Source organism: Ailuropoda melanoleuca, chromosome 4, assembly GCF_002007445.2.
Source record: "Ailuropoda melanoleuca isolate Jingjing chromosome 4, ASM200744v2, whole genome shotgun sequence".
In the NCBI taxonomy this organism is placed as follows: Eukaryota; Metazoa; Chordata; class Mammalia; order Carnivora; family Ursidae; genus Ailuropoda; species Ailuropoda melanoleuca.
This window is the reverse complement of record NC_048221.1, coordinates 129,972,390-129,994,664: the sequence shown is the minus strand read 5'-3', so window position 1 is coordinate 129,994,664 and position 22,275 is coordinate 129,972,390. Positions and strand designations below refer to the sequence as shown.

Here is a 22,275-nt window from a genome sequence, read left to right as displayed (position 1 = left end):
TTCTAAATATGACATCAAAGGCAAAAACAGAAATGAAGATATAAATGGATTTGTGTACATACGTATTTAAAACCTTGGTACATCGAAAAATACACAAAGAAAAATAGCTGTAACAAAATTAGCAAGGTTATAATGTCCTTACTATTAAAGAACTTTATATATTAATTAGAAAATAAACCCCAAAAAAGAAAAGAAACAATTCACATAAGAAGACAAATAGTTAACACACAAAACTGAGTGTTGAATTTCATTAGAAACAAAAATGCAAATAACAAAATATCATTCTTCAGCTATCACATTAACATAGGATAGATGCTCATCCAAAAACATCACTTACAATAATAAAAAATCGAAAATAAACCCAGCTAATTTTAAAACAAAGAAACTATTAAAGAAATGAAAACATTCTGGTAGGTAGATACCTAAGATGGCCCCACTATTTATCCACCCTGGTACGCATGCCCTGCACAATCCCGCTGACCATCAATATGATGGCATTTACTCCGCTGATTAGGTCACGTTATATGACACAGTTGTCCTTAAAGTGTGATTATTCTGGTGGGTGTGGCCTAAGCATATGAGCCCTTTAAAACTGAAGAGTTTTCTCCAGTTGATCACAGAAAAAGCCAGAGTCCAAACTCAGTAAGGATGCAATGCACCATTGCTGGTTTGCAGATCAAAGGGGCCACATGTCACGGGAGACAGGTGGCCTCCAGCTGCTAAGAGTGTTCCTGAGCCAACAACCAGCAAGGACAAGAGGACCTCAGCCCTATGATCTTGAGGAACTGAACTCTGCCAACAAGAAAGAGCTTGGAGGCAATTTTTCCCAGAGCCTTCAGAGAACTTAGCCCAGCTGATACTTTGATTTGGGCTTTCTGAGATGTGAGCAGAGACCCCAACCGTGCCATGCTAGACTTCTGACCTATAGACCTGTGAGCTAATACATGGGTATTATTTTAAAGAGCTGAGTTTGTGGTAATTTATTACACATCCATAAAAAACGAATGCAAATATATTCCACAAGGTATTAATAGGTGTTTTCATTAAAAGTGCAAGAAAACTGGCATAGGCTTAGGATATAATATTTGTTTTTTTAAAAGGAATCAAAACCAAGTATACAGTAGAATCACAATTTTACTTGATATGCATAGAAGAAAGACTGCATGAAAATACATCTAAATGGCAGGAGAGGTAATATCTGGTAAAAGAACTATTTTAAATTTCTCCCTTATACTTTTCTGACCCAATTTTTCCAAAATGAGGGTATATTACTTTAACAAGCAGAAATAAAATCAGCAATACTTCAACAAACTGCCAAGAACAAAGCCTCTGGTTTTGAGGGGCTACTAAAGTATTTCAGCTAGTTTATCAATCAGATGGAAAAAAGGATACTTAGCATCTTTAGACTACTATTATAAATTAAGCTCTGTTGTGAAATAATAATACATAAACCCAATTCAAACGCGTGGGGCTGTTGTGTGTCTGACCATTTCAGGGCCAGTCCTTGATGTGACGTGAATTCCGGAGCCTGTGCTGCCCAGTGTAGCAGCTGAACGGCGCAGTCTCAGGTGCTGTGAATGAACTTGGGGAACGCTGCAACATTAGCCTTCTCCGCTAATCCTGCTAATGCACTCACAAGCTATCTGACAGGCTGCCCATCACGGCCCCTCTGTCCAGGCGAGCAGCCTTCGGAGGTGGCTGTGACAAGGGGATTACAGAAAGGACGCCCGGGAGGACAGACCCGCCCTCCCCTTGCTGCACTCTGACCAGCTTTGTAGATAGGCCGCATACCACAGAGGGCATCGGATTTGCCTTCAATACGGACTTCTTGGCACAGAGTACCAGAGGGAGATGTTCACCAACCCAGGCGGATGAGTGCTTTCTGACAGCCACGCCATTCTCCAGTCTCATCGTGGAGACAGACAAGACAATTGGAAGGGACAATTCACAGGGCTAAGGTTTCTGGCTCATTCCTGAATAGCAGAGCCCCCCTCCTCTGCAGAGACCCTGCATGCTCTAGAAAACTAGGAAAAGTCCTGAACTCTTGGGATGAGTCATCACACACCTGTGCCCCCTCCTTTCCCTCTAGTTACCAGGTTCCTCCGTGAGTGGGTGACATAAAATTACATTTACAGGTTGGTCTTCATTAAATTAGCAGGACTGCTTTATTTGCCTTCTCAATTTTCAAGAATGTCATTTTAAATGTTTCATTTAAACACAAGGCAAAATGGAAGTAAAAGGTATAGTCTTCATACTAGCAGATTATTATTTGAAAAAGTAATATAGGATTTGCCAGAGCAAAGCTGCTGTTCCTTTTTCTGAAAAAGTCCCTTCCAGCCAGCCCCTATCACTCAGGCAATGGACAGTTCCTCCTACTTCAATTTACACACATGGTTCTCAAATGATCGGAAGGAGGCTTTTTCAAGAAACAGCTAGTTAACAGAAAACTTGTTTTCGCATGAAGTTTTCCTCACTTGGCCTTAATTGGGCCAAGGCTCTCAAGCTTCCCGCTCGGCTAGGAACATGTTCACGGGCTCAGGTGCCGTCAAAGACATAGGGAGAGCTGAGACAAACAGAACTGGCCCGGGTCCTCGAGGAGCCTGCAACCTAGAAGAGACGATGGTGATGCAGCGTTAGAAGTGCTGAGTGAGGTTTCCATATGAGCACCTGGGAGAGACCCCCAGACCAGACTGTGGAGGTGAGAGACTGAGGCATGTCAGGAAAGAGTCTAGTCTGGGCGACCTCAGCTCCTCTTACTGCCTTCTCACGCTGTATTTTAGCCGCACTCATCATTGCTGCCTCTACCGCAAGATGAACCCCTGAAGGTTAGCTGACTGTCTTAGCCGTGCCCCATCAGGACAGCACCCAGAGACCCACCTGAGCCTCTGTCTCCACTCTGCCATCTGTCCTTGACATGTCCAGCTGATGTGCTTCAGCATTACTCAGGCTTACAGCTTGTAGTGAAATGAAAAGAAAGGCAGAGGAACATCTCACACACCACACCGTCCCCCTCAAACAAGCCACACCCTCTCCTGATGGCACACCAGCACAAGAGCTCTCCTGCAGGCAGGGATCAGCCACAGGCTCCCACTCCCCTTTCTCCAAGGAGGGTCTCCATCCTGAATGAGACCCTTGGCAGATTGCTCCATGCAGCAGGGACAGGGCCTCTCCCTCGTGCTTGGAGGTGGAGGCTAGGACCCTGGCCTTCATCATTCTTTGGCTGTGCTCAGCACCCCCTGGGAGGCCCAGAGCTTTCTCAGCCCACCCCTCTTACCTAGTTTCTCCCACCCCAGGAAAGGTAAAAGCCCAGCACTCTTCATTCCTCTGAGCAGGGCACTCAGAACTTTAGAGTTCTCGGTGCACCTCAAGTGCAGGGAAGCGGTAGAGGGTCTTGTGAGCGCACGGATTTTGGAGTCCGAAGAACCTGGAATTGAAGGCTGGTTCTAAATACACTGTGTCACTTGTGCAAATGTATACTTCCAGCCTCCATTTCCTCATGTAAAAAAAAATGAGAATGGGATCCGTGGATCTCTTGGCACAGTGTTCTGCATATGGTGAGGACTCAGTAAATGATAGCTCTCTAAAATATCTCCTCCTAGCATATCTCCTAGGTCTGCATCTCAACATCAGCTCTCACTAAGGAAGGAAGGGTTCTCATGAGAAAATGAGGGATTCCAGACCCCTGGGGAGCAGGTGAGGGTTTGTTTTCAAAGGAAGGTAGACTCTGAAATCATCCTGCCAACAGTCGTACTTTCAATTAAGGCAATTTCTGTTCATCACTAAGAGAAATGCCTCCCCGGCCAGAAGACAGTGTGCACCAAGGAACACACCAGACATCAAGCCCGCTGTGCACCCCACTTTCTGGCTACACAGTTACATGAGGATTTCCTGGGAACCTCAAAGGACCTGGTGCTAGCCAAGCAGGCTGAAGACAATCACCCACTGTAGGAAACAATGAAACCAACGAGCTGGAAAAGTCTGAATGGGTTCCACCTGGCCCCCTCAGGCTACACTAACAGATCCTTACTGATACTCATGCTCCGCGTCTTTCTGGCCCTTACTTGGCTCAGAGTAATTTAAGTGACAGGGAAGTAAGCCAATAGCAGACACACACAGAGAGAAAACTCTAAACATTGCTTTACATTTTTTTCCTGCCATTCAAACATGTGCTCTGCAACCAACTGCAAAATGACCTTAAGGTCCACAGATCAAGTTCCTGTCAGAGCTGGCTTTGGCTCACTCCCTAATTTCAGACTCTTAAGAGTACAAACAGTAGATGAAATTTACAGGAATTCTTTGTTAGTTCCTTGCCACATCTGAGAAGCAGTCCAAAGACAGGAGAAGAGATCCTGCCTACCATGGGGGTGACCGCAGGGCATCTTGCCTCCTACAGATGGCCTTATGCAGAAATCCCCACGTCAACACAGCAGGATGGTTGGTGTGGTCTAACTACCATGAATGCTTTCCTCTGAAATTTGAAATGAGTTTGCCTTGTTTCTCTAGAAATAAATATTTATGATTCAAATCCTTGTGTTCATTTTTTTCAAAATTTGTGTTTTTGTAATTGTTCTTACTTCAAGACCAGTTTGTTTACTTTATTGTGCTTCCAGAACAAGTCGGTATAGCCACATGCTTCCGTGTAGTTCCTAAATGTGAGGCTGATTTTCTAATTACAGCTATTTCGACCCACGTAAGTCTGCTACACGGTTCTGTAAACCACGTACGAGGCTTCTGCCTGACTCTGCATGGGTGACGTAACCAGCTGCCGGGCAACTAAAGAATCAGAATATCCAGGAGAGAAAAATAAATTTGGTTTCTCACTCATAGCAAAAATGGACATAGTCAACCATGGCAATGAAGTCTGAAAAAACATGTATGGCTATCCCAAGCACTTTTTGAATTCTCTTTGCTCAAAGACATTTCTGACACCAAAAGAAGCCAAAAAGCCAGGAGTGTTTACAGAAACTTTTTTAAGACTAAATAAAAAGAGGTGGATAGTCTTTAGCCATGTTATCTATATTTATGGCAAAACTCTAAATTTTCTCTGACCAAAACTGTACAAGTCAGAAAAGATAAATACTTTTATTCTCATGGACAGGTAAGGAAATTGAGGCCGTGAGAGGTTACAGGATTTGACTAAGGCGACCCAACAAAGTTCAGCAATGAAATGTGTGCTGCGACACAGGCTTCCTGCCTCCCGGTTCCTTTTATCTGGGTTATCTATCTAAGTTGCCCTGACTCATGGAAGTAAACATTATGCTGTAACCGCCTATATCTGGAAAAAGCAAAAACTACTGCTCTCAATTTACATGATATTCACACTTATGCTGTGCTCGGGCACAAGTCATAGGTCTTAGTCAATAAATAATATTAACTGAAGAGAAGTTTTTTGCCTTAATAATTATTTCTCTCCCTGACCAAGGCAACACTAAGAAATCTGTAAGGCACAAGAAGAAGAAAAAAAAATCCTATCCTGTTAGGAAAATTTGGACAACGAAGGAAACTAACCTAATATTTTAGGAAAATTTAGACAGATTCCTGAAATACCATTCTCAAAAATTTAACAAAGCTTAAAATTCTATGGACATATTTGTATTAAAAACTATAACCTGAATACCAGACACAGGAATAGGGTAAAAAAAAATATATCAACTCTTCTTTTTAATCCACAAGGACCCTACCCGGCAACAGTTGAGAGTAGGCAAGTTCTGTAACTTTATAATAAAATCCCACCCCAGAGCATTTTATGTCAAAACATAAAGTGAGACTTTTGTATTACAAAATTGAAAACACCACAGTACGTTAGAGTGGCAACCTGGGATCATGTTAGAACAATAAAAGAAGTGATCCCAGGAAATGGGAATTTGTGGAGAAATTTGTCCCTTAGTGTATAGTTCCATAAGGCCAATACCAGTCCACTTATGCAACAAGATATTCAAGAGGCCATAGACTACCTGTCAGGAAAGACTGAATGAGGAGTCTGGACTTCTGTCTTTGTCCACCTGCAAAGGGGGGGCTCCTCCCTGCCCTAGCCAGGTGTATTTAAGAAGACTGAGTGGGCAACCAAACTTGCACCATCACCCGGAGGCAACAAGGCCTTTCACCCTACCCCAGCAGAAGCCAAGTGGGAAGAACAAAAAGGACTTCTCCCCTCCTAGCCTAGGTGGTGTGAGTGCAGGCCTAGCCTGCAGGGAGCCTGAAATCTCACCTCTACCAAGTAGCAATGTGGCACCCCTCTCTTCCCAGGGTGCCAAGGGAGGCCAAGTGGGGGTCCTAGATATTGACCCCCATGTGGTACTACTGAAATGGCACCCCTTCTCCCACCATGTCACAGCCAGTCAGAGGAAACTTACTGAAATAGATTTAAGTAAGATCCAGAGTTTCATAACACAATACCAAAAATTTTAAGGGTATAATTGGAAATCACATGTCAGACCAAGAACCAGGAAAACCTTAACTTGAAAGAAAAAAGATAATCAACACATATCAACATCGAAATCACACAGATATTGGAAGTATCAACAAGAATGTGAAAGCAGCCATCATAAAAATAATTTAATGAACAATTATGAACCCTTGCAACAGCTGAAAAGTACAAAGTCTCCGCAAAGAAACAGAATATATTTAAAAATATGGAAATTTCAGAATTAAAAAAAATACAATCATTGGAATTGTTTAAACTCTCAATAGGAAAAAGCATCACATTTTTCAAGTGCTGAAAAGAAAGATGTGTCAGCCCAGAATTCTATACCTGGTGAAGTTTTCCTTCAGGAATGATGGAGAAAAAAAAGACACTCTCAGATGAAGGCAAATTAAGAGAATTTTTCACCACCAGACTGACCCTAAAATAATGGCTTAAAAAGCTCTCCAAACAGAGAGGATATGAAAGAAGAAGGAAATTAAAAATATGAGGAAGGGAAACAAAACAATTTTAAATGCAAAAATATGGCTAAATACAACAGACTTTCCCTCTCGAGTTGTCTCAATTACGTTTGATGGTCAAAGCAACAAGTATGACATTGTATGACTTGGATGTCAGTGTATGTAGAGGAAATATTTAAGAATATTCTGTCATCAACAGGGAGGATTAAAAGGGCTCAGAAGTTGGTGCTTTAGGTCAGGCAGCTATAAGAGAATACCACAGACCCATTGGCTTAAAAAGGGCAGGTATTTACCTCTCACAGTTCTGGAGCCTGGAAGTCCAAGATCAAGGTGTCAAGAGATCCAGTGTCTCATGAGAGTCGTCTTCCTGGTTTGTAGATGGCTGTCTTCTTGCTGTGTCCCCCTATATGGTCTGAAGCAGAGAGAGAGGCAGCAAGCTCCCTCAAGACTCTTCTTATAAGGGCACTAATAGCATTCATGAGAGCTCCACCCTCAAGACCTACTTACCTCCCCATTTCTTAATACCATCACTCTGGGGGTGAGGATTTCATCATAGGGATATTGGGGGGATACATTCAGTCCACAATAGGACGTAAGGTTTCAACATTCACTCAAACTTCTAAAACACTGATACCAGCAGATCTTTGTGGTGATTTTATAGTTCTGTACCTTCATTGTGGTGGTACTTAGAAGAATCTACCTATTCCTATTTTTGTGGGGAAATAGCATAAAGCTATATGCAATCATTGTACCAATATCAATTTTCTTGTTATGATATTGTATTATCATTATGCAAGGTGTAACCATGGGAGAAAATGGATGAAGGGTATGTGGAACCTCCCTGTACTATCATTGTAACTTCCTGTAAATCTATACTTAATTCAAATTAAAGTTTAAAAAAAAAACAGAACTATTCTAGATTAAAAGATGCTAAGGACTACAAATGCAATGTGAAAAACTTTGGATTCTGATTTTTAAAAATTCAAATGGGGTAAAATTGGGGGAAACTTTAATGTAGATGGGACATTTGATATTAGGCAAAATTATTATTGATAATAATGTTTTGGTAATATAGAGTAACACCCTTATTCCTAAAATACGTGCGCTGAATTTTTTAGGGCTAAAACATAATGAAGTCTGAGACTAACTTTCAAATAGTTCAGGAAGAAAGACAGCAAGAGAGACATATAACAAAACATGATCAGTTGTTGACTTTATGAAGAAGATATGGGAGTGTTCTTTGTCCTATTCTTTCAATTATTCTGTGTGTATATAAATTTTCATTTTAAAAATGTTTGAGGGATGGAGTGGTGGAAGAAAATGTGATAAAGCAAGTATAGTAAAATGTTAATTGTGGAATTTAGGTGGTGGATGATTGAGTGTTCAGTATAAATTTCTCTCTATTGTTCTGTATGACTGGAAATGTTTAAATTAAAATATGGGGGAAGAAAGCTGAGGAAACATATCAAAACCCAGTGCCCTCCCCCAACACTCCTAATCCTCCCTGCCCTAGTTAAATACATACTTACGATTGTTAAAATAAAGCATCATTTGCCAGGGCAAAAGCTTGCCTGGCTTCCTGCCTGGAGAAGCCCTAGCAGGCCCTCACACTTCTCCCAAAGTGATAAAGCCCCGGTCACTGCCACTGTCCCCAGTGTCCCACTGAGGAATCGCCCATGAGTACTGCTGACCGTGAAGGAGGGACAAACCTGAACATGTTATAGATACTAGAACTTCAACAAAAAAAAAAAACAATTCTACCATCATGGAATTTTTAACACACTAAAGTACCAAAGTTAGGAATTAATAGACAAAGAAACTGAAAAGCTAAAAAGAATATAGTAGGAGACTTAAGAGATAGATCTATGGCACACAGATCCCTGTAACAGTTAACAAGAACTCTCTGAGCCACTCGACTCACTTTAGAGTGGCTCTGCTCAGATATTTCAGTGTGGGCTGGTCTAACAAGGCCATAATAGAAAGTGTCCCTGACAGCTACGGCACCACACCCGCCCTGGTTCTCTGCCCACCGCAGACCTACAGGAGGAGCTATGCATGCTGCAAGATACTGAAGATAGTCTGAATTCTGCACAGACACGTTCAGCTCTTGACCCAGGTTAATAAGAAGTGAACCAAGCTCCCAAGTAAACCTCATGATTTAAGGCAAGGCCTGGATTCTCTGGAAGCTCACTTTCCCTCTCTGGTCCTTTGAGTGGTGAAGAATCTAGCGATTCCTGCCCCATCTCCTCTAGCTTTACTCCATGTCCCCTGTAAAGTTTCTCATGCCACTACCTACCTACAGTCTCCAAGTGGTACCCACTCCTACCAGTGACAAATAGCAACCCATCCCTGCCCTTGTAACCACAAAACTCCTTATCTCACAAGCAAGAGTTCAATCAAACCAAACATTAAAAATTAATTATGCCTACACCTCCCCAGAGATGGCTAAGCTGCTAAGAGCCAACTCCATGCTTAGAAATAAGAAACAGGGGCATCTGGGTGGCTCAGGAGGTTAAGTGTCTGCCTTCGGCTTAGGTCGGGGTCCCGGGGTCCTGGAATTGAGTCCCACATCGGGCTCCCTGCTCTGCAGGGAGCCTGTTTCTCCCTCTACCTCTCTCTCTCTCATGAATAAATAAATAAAATCTTTAAAAAACAGAAATAAGAAACAAAACTCACTCCAATCATTCATCCATCCCACTTTTCTAAGTCCTATTTTCTAATCGCTGGAGCTGGAACTAGCATTGGCCAAGAAAAATGGCCAAGAGTGGTATCAGATAGCCAGGGCTCAGGTGGCTGGGTAAGAGGAACAGTCCTGCAGATCCGTCCATGTAACAACATTGTACAACTATATTTCCTTTAGGCTATGGACACTCTAGTAGAAATCAAAGAAACACAAATCCAAAGAAGACCGTAGTTGGGTGTGTTCGCAAAGTGGAAGACCCCCTACCACCTTTTCAGTCACACCTGCCACATATATAGGCCCTGCCCGACACCTCTGTCTGCCCCAAGTTGTTTTTTTCTCCCTAGGCATATGCCACCAGGGAGTGGTAAGTAGGGCACTTACATTTTGTCTCCCACCTTCCTCTCTCAACCAAATATAACAATAATCTGTGAACTGATTTATCCATTTGTCTCCATGCAGTTAAAGGTGGCTTCTTTCAAGTTTTCTAGGAAGTTCCATGACCACCAGTCCAGGTGATTTCCTTCTTCCATTCCATTTCATTATCTCTGAGTGATGAGAAAGTAAAGACGGGAAGAAGTTTCTCTTAGGAATAAGGCAGCTTGGGAGGCAGGCTACTTCAGGACGCTGAGAAAAGCATTTCTAATACGTTTACATGGTGTTTCATAAATGCCAAAGTTGTTCTGCAACACATTAGGGCCCAGTTGTTGGTTCTAGTGGTGAATAAATCACTGAGAAAATATGTATGACTTTGACCTTGTAAGTGGCAGGAAAAGCTACAACTGGGTCTTCGAATCCCTTGCCTCAAAGGCAACGCAACTTTGAATTCGTCCTCTGCCACTGACATGAGGTTTGACCCCCTCGTCCTATCTCACGCCCATAGTGAATTTTTCATCTGAAACATATGCAAACTGGGCCCAACCATCAGTCTGGCTCTCACAGCGGCCCAGAAAGCCAGGCTGAAAGGGCGGGGTGGGTGACCAAGCCTGTGCCTCCACGAATCCGCTGGACAGGAGACCAAGACCTCTGCCTCAAAGGCCCTGTCGAAAAGATTGGGCCGCACTGGATCTAGGGCAGGGGCGGGCCGCACCATCCCTCTCAGCTCGAATCCCACGGACCTCCGTCGGACCAGGGCAGCACTGGATTCGAGGCACCACAGGGACTCCAAGGGTCTCTAGCCCGCGTTAACCCAGAGCTGCCCTCTTCGGCGTTAACATCTCTAGTGCTCACAAACGCCGATAGTAGGATGCGCCCGCTGGGCCAGTGGTACTCTGCGTTCGTTACACCTGAAAGCGGGACACAGCAGTCCGCGTCTACTGCCCACTACCGCCGCGGGAAGGTGAACTCCAGGGCCCGCTGGGCTGGGCGACGAGTTCCTTCTGCGCCTGCGCGCAGAGCATGCGCAGTGCTGGGAGCGGCGGGTTGGACTGGGCAACGTGGGCGGGGCTAGTATCCTGCTGCAGCGGGTGCACTGAAACCCTCCGGGCTGGGAGAGCGTTCTAAGCCACGAGATTCCGGAGGGGAGCGCCGCGGGGCGCTCTCCCTCACTCGGGGCACCTACCAACGATTCGGGTCTCAGGACTCTCTTGTACGGGAACGAACGAATTCTCCGCGCGTTTCTGGCCGGATTCGCAAGGCGGGGCCGGGAAATGTGGGAGCCGTAGTATCACCGCCCGTCTGTGACGTCATCGAACTGCACAAATGAGATACCGCTGTAGACTTGGCGGAGCCCTGGCTTATCTTGCCAGAGTCCCGTGTGACGTCACAGGGCCCTAGTGCTGTGGGAGGTGGGGCGGGATGCCTTTGAGCCGCGTCTAGAGACACCAAGATTCCAGGGGTGGCATTGGGTGTGCTGTCACAGGTTGCACGTTCTTGGAGCTGAGGTGATATCAAGGAGCTCTAGACTAATCCACTTCATTTCTCCCTTCCCCATGACCCTATGTTAGCTCTGACTCCCGCGGCCAAGAGAGCCGCAGGAAAAAGCGGCCCATCCTACGCCCCAGACCCCTGACTACATTCTCCTCTTGGGGAGAAGCCTCTGTGAGCTGTTCTTTCCCCCAGAGTGCTAATGATCTCCCAGAGCGAGCACTAGGAAGCTCCAGGCTGCCTCGAAGGTCTCTTGCGCCTTCTACCCATTAGCAAAGAGGTCAAGCCCAGCCAAGTAGCACACACCTGCCCCTTGCCCCTCACAGGAACAGCTGGCCTAGCAGCTTGAGGGAGGACCCCAGCTGAATTCTCCTCTCCGTTCCCTCACTCCCGAAAACCGACCTAAGTCCACGCTGGGGACCTGAGACCAAAGAAGTTTAATGTCTGAGGACTGGGATCGGGGGAGGTGAGAGAGAAGAATGGGATCTTCTAGGGGTGTAACGGGGGTGGGGGGGGGAGTTGTCCCCTTGCAGCGTGGGTAAGCAATAATACCCACCCAAGCATTTCAGGCATTCTCTTTGCGTTTTCTTGCTACCCAGAATGGGAGCTGGAAACTGCCCCCAACCACGTTGTCTGGGAATTTTAGCCTGTGTGGTGTCTGGGGGCCCGCAGCCCCAGCTTGCCCTTCCATTTGCCATGCTGTTACTACACAATCCATGAAATCACTGTCAGGGTATAGACGCAGCGAGCTACGTTGAGAAGTGGCTTCTGGGTCCATCAGGATGATAGCCATTGGTAGAGTAGGACAAGGTGGAGGCATTGTGAGTCAGTGGACGTCTTTCTTTGGACAGTACCCTGCCCCACTCCAGGAACTCTCTATAAAACCTGTGCTGGGACTCTATCCTTTAAGGACGCACACTTGGTATAGAAAGTCTCTCAATTGCAGGACCTAGGAGGGACCGAAGGAAGGGGATTCAGGTTACCAGAGGTGGGATGGGCCAGAATGGAAAAACCTCGCCTGCAAACCTTCCGCACTTCACAGCTTCGAGAGGTCCTTGGGGTGGAGCTAACTGCGGGGGCTCTACATGTCCTGGGGGAGTGGGAGGCGGCTAACGCGAGGCCGCGGGGGCGGCAGCAGTAGCAAATCCTTGAGAAAGATGGAAGCCCAGAAAGAGCGGAGAAACTGAGGGAGGCTCTCTCACGGGTCCTCGGAGGTGCCCAAAGCTTTCCCTAGCGGCCGCGTGTACCCAGGTACTGTCGTCATCTTAGAACAGCCACGTTCCCCCGACCTCACGGAGCTAATAAAGGAACGGATGTGGCTCCTGCCATGGGCCCTAACATAAGCCATGGCCAAGTGCGCACACCTTACTATGGCCTGCACTGGCTGGGCTAAAGCCGTCGAAGCCCAAAACCCACGGACTAACCCTTCCTTCTGCTCCCAGAAATCACCGTTCTCTGGCATCCAGACTCCACTTCTCTCCTGGGGAGCGTCCTTATGAAGCTGGGGGAAGAAGGGCTGGGATCTTGCTCCGCTGCAGGAGATCCCCCAGGCCGGTTCAAACCCGGCAGCGGACAGTCATTAGCAGTGGGCCATGGGACGGGTCGAGAAAGTTTTGAGGGCAAGACCAGACATCTAGTTGAGTGGTGGACAGGGCCTGTAGCGGAGAGTTCATCTAGAGAGTTCCTCTAGATGGGTTGTGCTGCAGGACACAGTGAAGTGCCCCAGTCCTGGGCCGCCCGCCCAGGCCTGTCCAGCAGGGGGCAGCGTGGCTCTGAACGCGGAGGGCCGGGCTCATCAGCGCCGGCCCAGGCAAGGCCACAGGGGCAAGTTGGGCTCCGGAACCGCGAAGTTCAAGCCCGTACTGGGCGGAGAGGCTGGCCCGGAGGAGGTGGGGATGGTGCAATGAAAGGCTAGAGCGTTTTAACTCCTACTGCCCGGGCTTCCTTTCTCAGTCCGCCGGGCCCTGCCTGAGGCTGGGTCTTTGGGTCCCCGCGGCCGGGAAGCGCGACCAAGCCGTCTACGCGGCCGCTGAAAGCCGGGCACAGAAGCCCGAGAGGCCGCGCGCTCGGCTTGGGAAAGGCCGCGGGCGCCACCGCCTGCACCGCCCTGCGGTCAGGACTCTGGAGCTGGGGAGCCCCGCCCCGCCCCAAGCAGGAGAGCCCCCGGCGGCCTGGCCTCTAATTGTGGGAAAACTAGACGCCCCGGGGAAGGTTCAACTTGTGGAGGGCGGGCTCAGATTTCCCTTCCTAAACTTCCCGGGCCTCCCAGGGCGCCCGCCCCCGCAATTCCTAACAAGGCTTTAAAAAACTGTAGGGAATCTTCGCGGGCGTGGAGCCCTGCTCCGGGCAGGGGACGAACCCCAGCCAGAGAACTGCGTCTGGGGGATCCTAGTGGAGGGAGGGTTGTAGGTTTGGGGCTTTGGGGAGGCAGCGGCGATTGTGCACGTGTAGCCGAGTATTGGGGCCCAGGGGACAGTACTGGTCCTGAGGCTGTGAAGGCACCCCCTTCCCTCCCCAGAGCGGATGCAGAAGGTCAGTACGGAAGCCTTTGGTCGGAAAGGTGGGTGACATTCTGTTCCCTTAGTGGACCTTATACGACCCCGGCACCTGGAGACGTTGAGATTTCTCGCGGCCGATGTACTAGCCGCAGGCTCTCGGCTTCTTTATAAACTCCCAGCCCTTTGGAGGTGAGGAGTGAGGACCCTGAGACCTAAGACCGAAATGGAGGAGTGAAGTAAGAAAATAAACCTGGGACGGGATCCGAGGTAGACCAACACAGGGATAGAGGAGGCTTCTCCACCCATCTCAATCCTAGCACCTCAATAATGCCGGGGTTCGGCAAGTGGGACAGATTGGAGCGGGTAGGGAAACCTCCTCTCCAGGAAACGAGCCGCCCAGTTTCCTGTGTTTGGGAGGGAAAATACCCATCCTGCAATGCCTGTAAAATAACCGTTTATTTCATATTTTAAAAAACTCCAGTGATAAATGTCCGTTACCGATGGTCAGCATAAAGTGCCAATCGCAATACAACGCCCTGCTCCTAGCCGGCTGCTCGCTGGTGGTGACTGGGTGGCAGAGCAGGGGAGCCTGAGGCCGGGCCCCCTCCAGCCCCAGGGCCCAAGGCCCCCCGCCCCGCGGTCCCAGTCCGACGGCCAACGACCGGCGGCGCGGCGCGGCGGAGCAGGGAGGGGGCGTCCGTGGCCCCGCGGTCCCAGGGCCGGGCTGCTGAAGCAGATACATGGATACACTTTTGCAGGCTCCCGGGGTGGGGTGGGGACGGGAGGAGGGGGTGGAAGCTGCGAACGCGCAGAACCTCTTTCCCTCTCCCCTCTCTCTCTCCGCAGGCAGAGTTACAAGCTTATATGGTCAAAGAAAAAAATAATAAAGAAAACGTATAAAATAACAATAGAAAAAGTAATACTTCTGGGAGAGGCGCCGCTGCGGCTCCGCGGAGCTTTCGTCTTTTTTTAAATGCAGTTTCCCTTCCGCCACGTGAGTACCGCCTTTTGGCCAAGACTTTAGCCGCGTCCTGGGGGAGCCGCCCGGGCGGCTGGGGTCACGGCTCGGGGCGGGGCTCTCAAGTTTTGCGTGCGCCCGGGACCCAAGGGACAAGTTTGGGATAGGGGAAGATCCCGGGAACCCCTCCCGCTGCCCGCCAGAGTCGCCTTCGGCTTCTGGTCCCTCTGGAGGAGGGGGCAGCGTGACCTAGGGTACTGGTGACCCGGAGGCTCTCTTTAGCATTTGATCTTGGAGGTTTTGAGCTCCTTCACCTGTGAGTGTAGCGTCTTGTGGACAGCGAGAGTCCTGGACTGGCAGAATCCTTTCCCACACTCTTGACACTTGAAAGGCTTCTCTTTGGAGTGAATATATCTGAAAGCAAAAACAGCGAAATTAATCTTTGCAAAATGATGTAATGTTATAAACAGTTATCCAAGATCCCCTCCCATAGCAATGAAGTGCTTGCCCTCAAAAGAAAGGGGGGAGGTGGGGGGTACCTAGTGTGGAGTGGGCAAAATGCGAAGTTTGTGGATAGATTAGGGAGGTGAAAGAAACCCAGAGGCAATGTCTGATCCATCAGATCCGTCAACAGGTCCAGCTAGGCCCATCCCTGCCTTCCCCTGAGGGACAAGCCCGGTTTCCTTATAAGGCTTGGGTTAACAACAAAGGTGAACAAGGGGACCTGGGAGGGGGTGACAACTTGCTGGAGCTCTGCTGTCCAAGCTGGCAGCCACTAGCCACATGTAGTTATTAAAATTAAAATTAAAAAGTTAATCTTGCAGTCACACCAGTTGTATATTTCAAGTGCTCAGTGGTGACATGGGTCATGGGTCCCACTTTCCATCACTGCAGAAACTTGTATTGGACAGCGCTGCAGATGGAAGAACGAGTTAGGAAGCTGTGCCTGTCTGTCTGGAGCTCATGGAGACCTGACTTATTCTTCCCATGCTCTCTCCACCCATGCTCCAAGAACCTACCCCTGAGCCTTGTCGGGCTTCCTTTGCTACGGTAGAGATTTCTCAGAAACTGTGATGCATGGAGCCAGAACTGGGCTCAAGAACAGCCTCATTAGGGAGGAGGATGGTGAGGACAGAGACAGACAGCTTTTCTGGGGAGCCACCCAAGTACCTGTGGTCCCGTAGGTGGTCTTGCCTCCGGAAGGCTTTGTGGCAGATGTCACAGGTGTAGGGCCGCTCATCCGTGTGTGTCCGCTCATGGATAAGGAGGTTGTAGGACTTCGTGAAGTGGCGGCCACAGAACTTGCAGACGAACTCCTTCTTGGTCTTGGAAGGCAGGCGTCCCCTTGTGGGCTTCTTTTCTGGGGACAGCTTGGTTACATCCAGGAGGGCGCCTAGCCCACCAGCGGGGGACCCGGGACCCTCCCCCCGGCCAAGCTTGGATGGATCTTCTTGCGTGGCAGCCAAAGCCAGGTTGGCAAAATCAAAGCGTGGCTTGGTCTTGAGTGCAGAGGGGCCGCTGCCTCCAACGGTGATCTCGGGCTTAGGCTGGATTACATGAGGAAACCAGGGAAAGGCGGGCAGTTGGAAACGTGTGTCCACCAGGCCGGACATGGCGCCAGGCACTTTGGAAAAAGAGGAGCGCGGCAAGTGCATGGCAGGGTAGCCCAGCGTCCACTGGTGCAGGTGCACAGCGTGCAACGCACTGAAACCATACAGGTTGGGCAGGTGGTCCGAGGGCACTGTGGGCAGGCCGTTCACTGCCTGGAGGAAGGAGTAGTTGGTGAGCTGCAGGGATGGATGAATGGGCACTGGCGCTGGCAAGGTTTTGCTGCCCATTGTGGTGGTAGTTGCAGTGGATTCTCAAACTCAATCTACAAAGGAAAGAAGAAAAAAGAAGGGAGAGAAAAAGAGAAGCTCAGGGTAGGTCGCCCTCCTTCTGAATTCCAGCCCAGCCACACCCTCTCTGTCCCCCAGAGCTGATGCTGGGAGTCTAAAACCCCACTGAGGGAACCCACTGCCCTCACAGAGAAGATGGAAGGGAGGTCTATGCAAGGGCTCCCTCCAAATGGGCAGCAGGGAAACTAAATCCTATGCAACTTAACCAACTTAAGTGAGGGCCTCCCGTGTCCAGAGCACTGAGAAAGGCAGCGGCACAGGGAAACTGGTGTGTGGAAATTTACATCCACACAAGCCTGACTCAACACAGAATTGCACTCTCCTGCAAAGAGAACAGGAACTTGGAAGCACACTTAAACATTCATATGCAGATAAACAAACATAGAAATGCACAATGACAGAAAAACACGGATTCACAGGTTCTGAAGCAGTTGACAACAAGGTGCAAAGATAAACTGAGATGATCAGTGTAATACTACTCAACAAAATGCAGGAACTGGTCCGAACGTGGTTACACACGCCCATGTGCATGAGCGCGCGCGCGCGCACACACACACACACACACACACACACACACGCGGGATTGCACCAACCCATGAAGGGCCTCATAGAGAGACAGCACACATACGAACACACACAAATCTCTGTGTCTCCCAGCTCCTGTGCATTAAAAGCTCTAGTAACCGAGCTTCAATTTGGCTTCCAGACGACATGTCATCTTTCTCCTCACATGTCATCTTTTCTGCCTCAGTATTAATGAGCCCTGTTGACACCACCCTCTCTGCTTTTGGACTGACTCCTTACCTTAGCCCCTGGGGATCACCTTCGTTTCAGCCAGGACACTGATACCCACATTCATTCACTCATTTAAACATCTGCAGTCACACACAAGGGAGCTTCAGTGCCCTTCCTACCCCATAAAAAGGGGGGGGCATTGTCTTTGGGTTCTTTGGATGTTTCCATGTGCCATGACACCTGGGCAGGTGGGTATGCCCATGGCCTAGAGCACTGAGGCTGGGCCTCGGCTACTTTGATCTCTGCCCCTCCGACTGCAAGGCCAGGAAGCTGAAGTGACCAACAGAAGGGCATCTCCCAGCCTGTGTGGTCAGGGTCTCCAGCCTCCATGGACAGATCAGGGCTGTGCAGAGAGACCTTTCATCTCTGTGCCTCCCAGACATTCCTAATTTTCAGTCTGTCCAATGGAAATAAAAAGGAGAAGGGAAGTAGAAAGTACATGGGGGGTCTTGGGAGGCTCAAGTGCTGAACTCTCTGGGCTCTGAGCTGGGGGCTACTTGAGAAATCACTGTGGGAGCAGGGTACTTGGGGAGTCCTTCTTGCTTGTCTCAATCCCCTGCTGCCCACTTCTTCCTTTACCACTCATTTCCCCCTCTTCTCTTCATCCACTTGCTCTTCTAACCTTCAGTAAGTCCCCCTCCCTGAGTTGTGCCAGCCACTGCTCTGCTCCTTCCACGGGCAGACATTGACCCCCTCCCCCAACAGCTTCCCTAGCCTAGCTTACCCTCAGCCCAAGTCCACAAGGCCCAGTCGGAGACTCCACAGCCTTTCACCACAGCAGAGCTTTTAATGGGAGAGTGCCCTGCCCGTTCAGGAAGGAGTAAGGACAATCTTGACCCAGAAACACTTTCCCTTGGAAGCTGGCAGAGAGGTCACTGCCAGAATAGCAGTGGGTAGGGAAAGAGGTTCTGCTGGGGGCGGAAGGTGCAAAACACCGAGAGCCTGCAGAAATTTCCCGCAGCAAGTTACTTAGCAATCATCTGAAAAACCAGGGTAAAGACAGCAATTAATTCAGCCTCAGGGCTAGGGGAGGCACAACCCTGCGGTGACCATGCCTCGGGAGCAGGAGTGCCCACCCGAGTGGAAGAGCCTTCCGACCAGTCTTCTCTGCTGCTTGGATCACCAGTGGCCCCGTGATCCTAGAGCATGGGGATCATCCCAGAGCGCTAAGACATGGCAAGGCAAAATACGAAGTGGGCCAGAGAGAAAGCCGGCCCTTTGGGGTTGGGGAGGAGGGAGGAAGGAGAAGGGAGAAAGAGAAGACTTGCCAACTTCAAAGGTTGGCCCAGACTTAGGCGAGGTGAGTGCTCTTTGATTTAATGTCACCTCTTCTTTCCCTCCAGGCGCTGGAAATCAGATCCTTATCTCCGGCTCCCTGGGCGAGGGGCGCCACCGGGGCCTCAGCTTGTTCCTCTCGTGTTTGCTCCTCTCGGTGTTTGGCCTATCCCGGGCCAAGCGAGCGGTGGCAGTGGTGGGGCTCTGAGTTGCACAAGGGCCCGAGCGCGCTCGGTGCCCCGGTGGGAAACGCACCAACGTAGGCTACTAACCTGGCCTTTCCTCTCCTACCCCCAGGAGCCGAGAAGACCTGGGGCTCCATAGGGGGAGGGGGCGTTTGCAGCCATCACTGCTCTTGGGAGCCAACCTTTCCGGGCTATCTGCCCGATCTTGTTTCCCCCAACACTCAATTTATTTTCTTCAGCTGCGCAGCCAGTTTCTTATTTTCTGCCGCATTCCGAGGCCAGGGCTCCCCAGGCTCTCCCCAACGACTTGCCTGGGGACGAAATTCGTTCGAAACGTGGCTCCTTACACTAGTACCAAGAATGGGCCAAATGCGCGATCCGGTTTCAGGCGGTCAACTAAGAGAAAAACAGTCTCACACTCTCCTCTCCCACCCGAGAGGATGCACGAACTCCCAGCCACTCCGGGTCCCGTTGCCCTGACCCCGGGGACCCTTGTGTGAATGCTTTAGATTTTTAAACGCGAGGGGAAACACCTCTCCCCGGGCCAGGCAGCCGCTTGGCAAGGAGCTTGAGCCTCGGGACCTAGGAGGTGCGGGTAAAGATCCCGACTACGCGCAGCAAAAGCAATTCGCGCTTCCGAGCCTGGATCCCCTGCGCAGTGTCGGAGCTGCTTCCCTCGCGCGGTGGAGCGCCAATCTCAGGTCTGCAGCCAGCCCTACGCAGGGCATTAACGAAGTGTGCAGAGTCTATTAAAGTGGTTTATTCGGGGCTAATTGAGCGTGAGCGAGTTAACTGCTTGCATTAATGAGGACGGAGCGAGCTCCACGAGCTTGCGCCTGAAGGAGCCCAGCAGCAGCCCCAGAAAATCATCCTTGACATCGAATCCCCAACACACTCGTGGTGACAGGCGTCCAGACCCCTGGTGGGAGGACTAACCACCACCGGATACTTCTGTTGAGTTCTCCCAACAAACGAGATCGAACGAACCCTTCGGCTAGGAGGCCATCCCGCGGCATCTAAAAGCCCGCTGTGTCCTTAGCGATCTGTTCCCCAATCTTAATGAAATCGCAATTACTTCGAGGAGCCTAGGATAGAACAGCAACCCACTGGCCGTCCCCTGTCCCTCTCAACCCTCTCTTCTCTAGGAGGCCGTGATCCTGGAGACGAACTAGCTTTGCACGTGGTTTCTATTCCCAAAAGCCAGCGCGCAGCTCTTAGCCCGGTTGAAATTTACCAAATTGTGGCAACAAAGAAACCCTCAGAGTTACTTTACACCCTGAGAGCCTATCCCGCTACTGCGCGAGCTGCTGAAAAAGGACTGCATGTGGGTTTTCATTCTTCTGATCAGAGACATTTCGGGAAAGAAATTAGTTCCGCAGGCAGCCCCTCACCTCTTTTCCAATGTCCTCCGACTTCCCTCTTCTCTCCCGAAGGCTGAGTTAGGGGACAGTCAGGGGAGGAAACGAATCCTAACCTTATAAGCCCCAAACCGGAGACACTCACGGCACCCATAGCGTTTCCGCTACTTAGGCGTGTGGGTCTCCCATTGGGAAGTAGTGTTCGCGCCCCCCTCACGCCTCCCTATACCGAAACAGTTGCGGGTTACTCCCCAGGCCTTGACTACACAGAGCGATTATCCTATAGAGAACACCCCAAAGTCAGAGCACAAGTGCGAGGCTGGGTCAGGCACGCGGCGCTGAGCTCCCGGTCCAGCCGGCCTGATACCTGAGCGTAACTCCGAAAAAGAAAAAAAAAGAAGAAGAAAAAAAAAAAACAAAAAACTTGCACGGAAAGCGCGACCTGGCTGGGGCATGCACCTGTCCCTGGCGCCGTCGGCTGCGGCCCTGGCCATCCATCCACTCTCTTTTCCTTCTTCGTCAGCTAAAGTAGGTCAGACTGGGCTAGGCGTGCATCTCGGGAAAGTTTGTGCCCGCTGAAGTTTCTTCGGTTTCTTAGAGGGGGGCCCACAGGCTGACTTCCAAAGTCCGCGGGCATCTCGCCGCGGATTCCTTGGAGCCCGTCTGCGCAAGGAGCAGTAGTGGAGGCCCGCCCCCTCATTCCCCGGAGGTCAGAGGCCGAAGACCCCGCGCGGGAAGTCCCTGAACCAGCACCCCCAACCACCCTGGGCTGCAGCTGCTCTCACTTTCACAAAGGTCCTGCAGCCTTCGTTTGGCGAGAGGAGCTTCCTTCTGGGACCCAGAGAGAGGAGACACCCGCCGCAGTGTGACAGGGGACCCGGGAGTGCTGCCCGCATTCCCCTCGCCGAGCAGGGGCTCCCAGGGCTGTAGTTACCTTGTTCCGCGGAGGTCCGGGGCTGAGGGCGTCTCTGGGGCTCCGCTGCGGGGGACCCGGGAAGCCAGAGGCGTTGGATTCCACAGGCACCCCCGGAGCTCTAGAGTCCTGGCCCCTCTCCGGCTGCGGGGACTCCGAGCGCCCGACACGCGGGAGCGCTCGACTTGCCCCGGAGTCCTGCCCTTCGGGGGATGGTGAGCCCCGCTCGCGGCTCCCAGGTTGGGTCTGAACCGGGAGCGGCTGAGAACTTGCTGGGGAGAGACCGAGCTCCGACTCACTCATCCCTTAGCACCGAGCCGCCTACTTATTTTAATCCACCACCCTCCTCCCTCCCTCCTTCCCTCCCTCTCTCCCTCCCTCCTCCCTTTGCCTCAGGATTCCTCCCCTCCCTCTCCTGTCCCCCAACCCTGCCCTGCGCCTGCGCACTGAGAGACAAAGTTTTGCTGACCGGGGCAGCAGACTTAGGCAGCTCCGCTCACTTTGCCCCGGCCTCCCCGGACCTGGGTCCCCTGCTTTTCAGTCCGGCGCGACCCCTTTTGCATTGTTAGGCCCACGAGGGCACCCCTGGCGTGCTGGAAGAAACAGCCTCAAGCGGATGAGAGCAGGCTGAAACTGCACATTTCGCGGTCCTATTCCTGAGCGCCTGGGACACAGCTTGTGCAGGGTTCCGGGGGGAGGGGGGCGGGTACACCGGGATCCCCGCTCTGTAGCTTGGACTCCAGAGCTCTTTGGCCCCTGGCAGAGTAGCCCTTTCTCCCAGAATCCCTTCCCAGAGGCGTAGGGCCCTGGGTATCAGCAGTTCCTGGACATCAACGGAGTACTCACCCCCAGTGCAGCCACCCAGACCCCAATGCCTAGTGCTGACCCCAGACTCTGTGTTATGGCGTTTGGTGGAAAGATCAGAGGTGGAGGGTGGGGGAAGGAGGTCAAGAAAGTTACTGTCCTA

At 50.4% G+C, this 22,275-nt stretch overlaps 1 protein-coding gene and 1 long non-coding RNA gene across 3 annotated transcripts; both read right to left on the bottom strand.

The window, feature by feature from the left end:
• Nucleotides 1-1,363: 1,363 nt before the first annotated feature.
• LOC117802050 lies at nt 1,364-11,571 on the bottom strand. 2 transcript variants are annotated; one of them, XR_004625080.1, is made up of 4 exons: nt 11,124-11,571; nt 9,947-10,110; nt 7,176-7,294; nt 1,364-2,607 (listed from the first exon to the last, which is right to left on the bottom strand). It is a non-coding gene; the product is annotated as an uncharacterized LOC117802050 (long non-coding RNA). The 2 variants fall into 2 exon arrangements; XR_004625079.1 differs by having other exon boundaries at nt 9,947-11,571.
• A 2,798-nt stretch (nt 11,572-14,369) lies between these two features.
• OSR1 (odd-skipped related transcription factor 1) lies at nt 14,370-21,642 on the bottom strand. Its single transcript, XM_002914993.4, has 3 exons — nt 21,330-21,642; nt 16,055-16,757; nt 14,370-15,298 (listed from the first exon to the last, which is right to left on the bottom strand). Exons 2-3 carry the CDS (start codon nt 16,720-16,722, stop codon nt 15,163-15,165), a joined length of 804 nt encoding a protein of 267 aa, XP_002915039.1. The 5' UTR covers nt 16,723-16,757; nt 21,330-21,642; the 3' UTR covers nt 14,370-15,162.
• Nucleotides 21,643-22,275: the final 633 nt, after the last annotated feature.

What these genes read in the sequence shown, in the direction of transcription:
- OSR1 (XM_002914993.4), bottom strand. Translation starts at nt 16,722, where the DNA reads ATGGGCAGCAAAACCTTGCCAGCGCCAGTGCCCATTCATCCATCCCTG. An exon ending in GACCACCTACGGGACCACAG is followed by an intron (nt 15,299 to 16,054) that starts GTACTTGGGTGG and finishes TTTTGCTTTCAG; the next exon opens with ATATATTCACTCCAAAGAGA.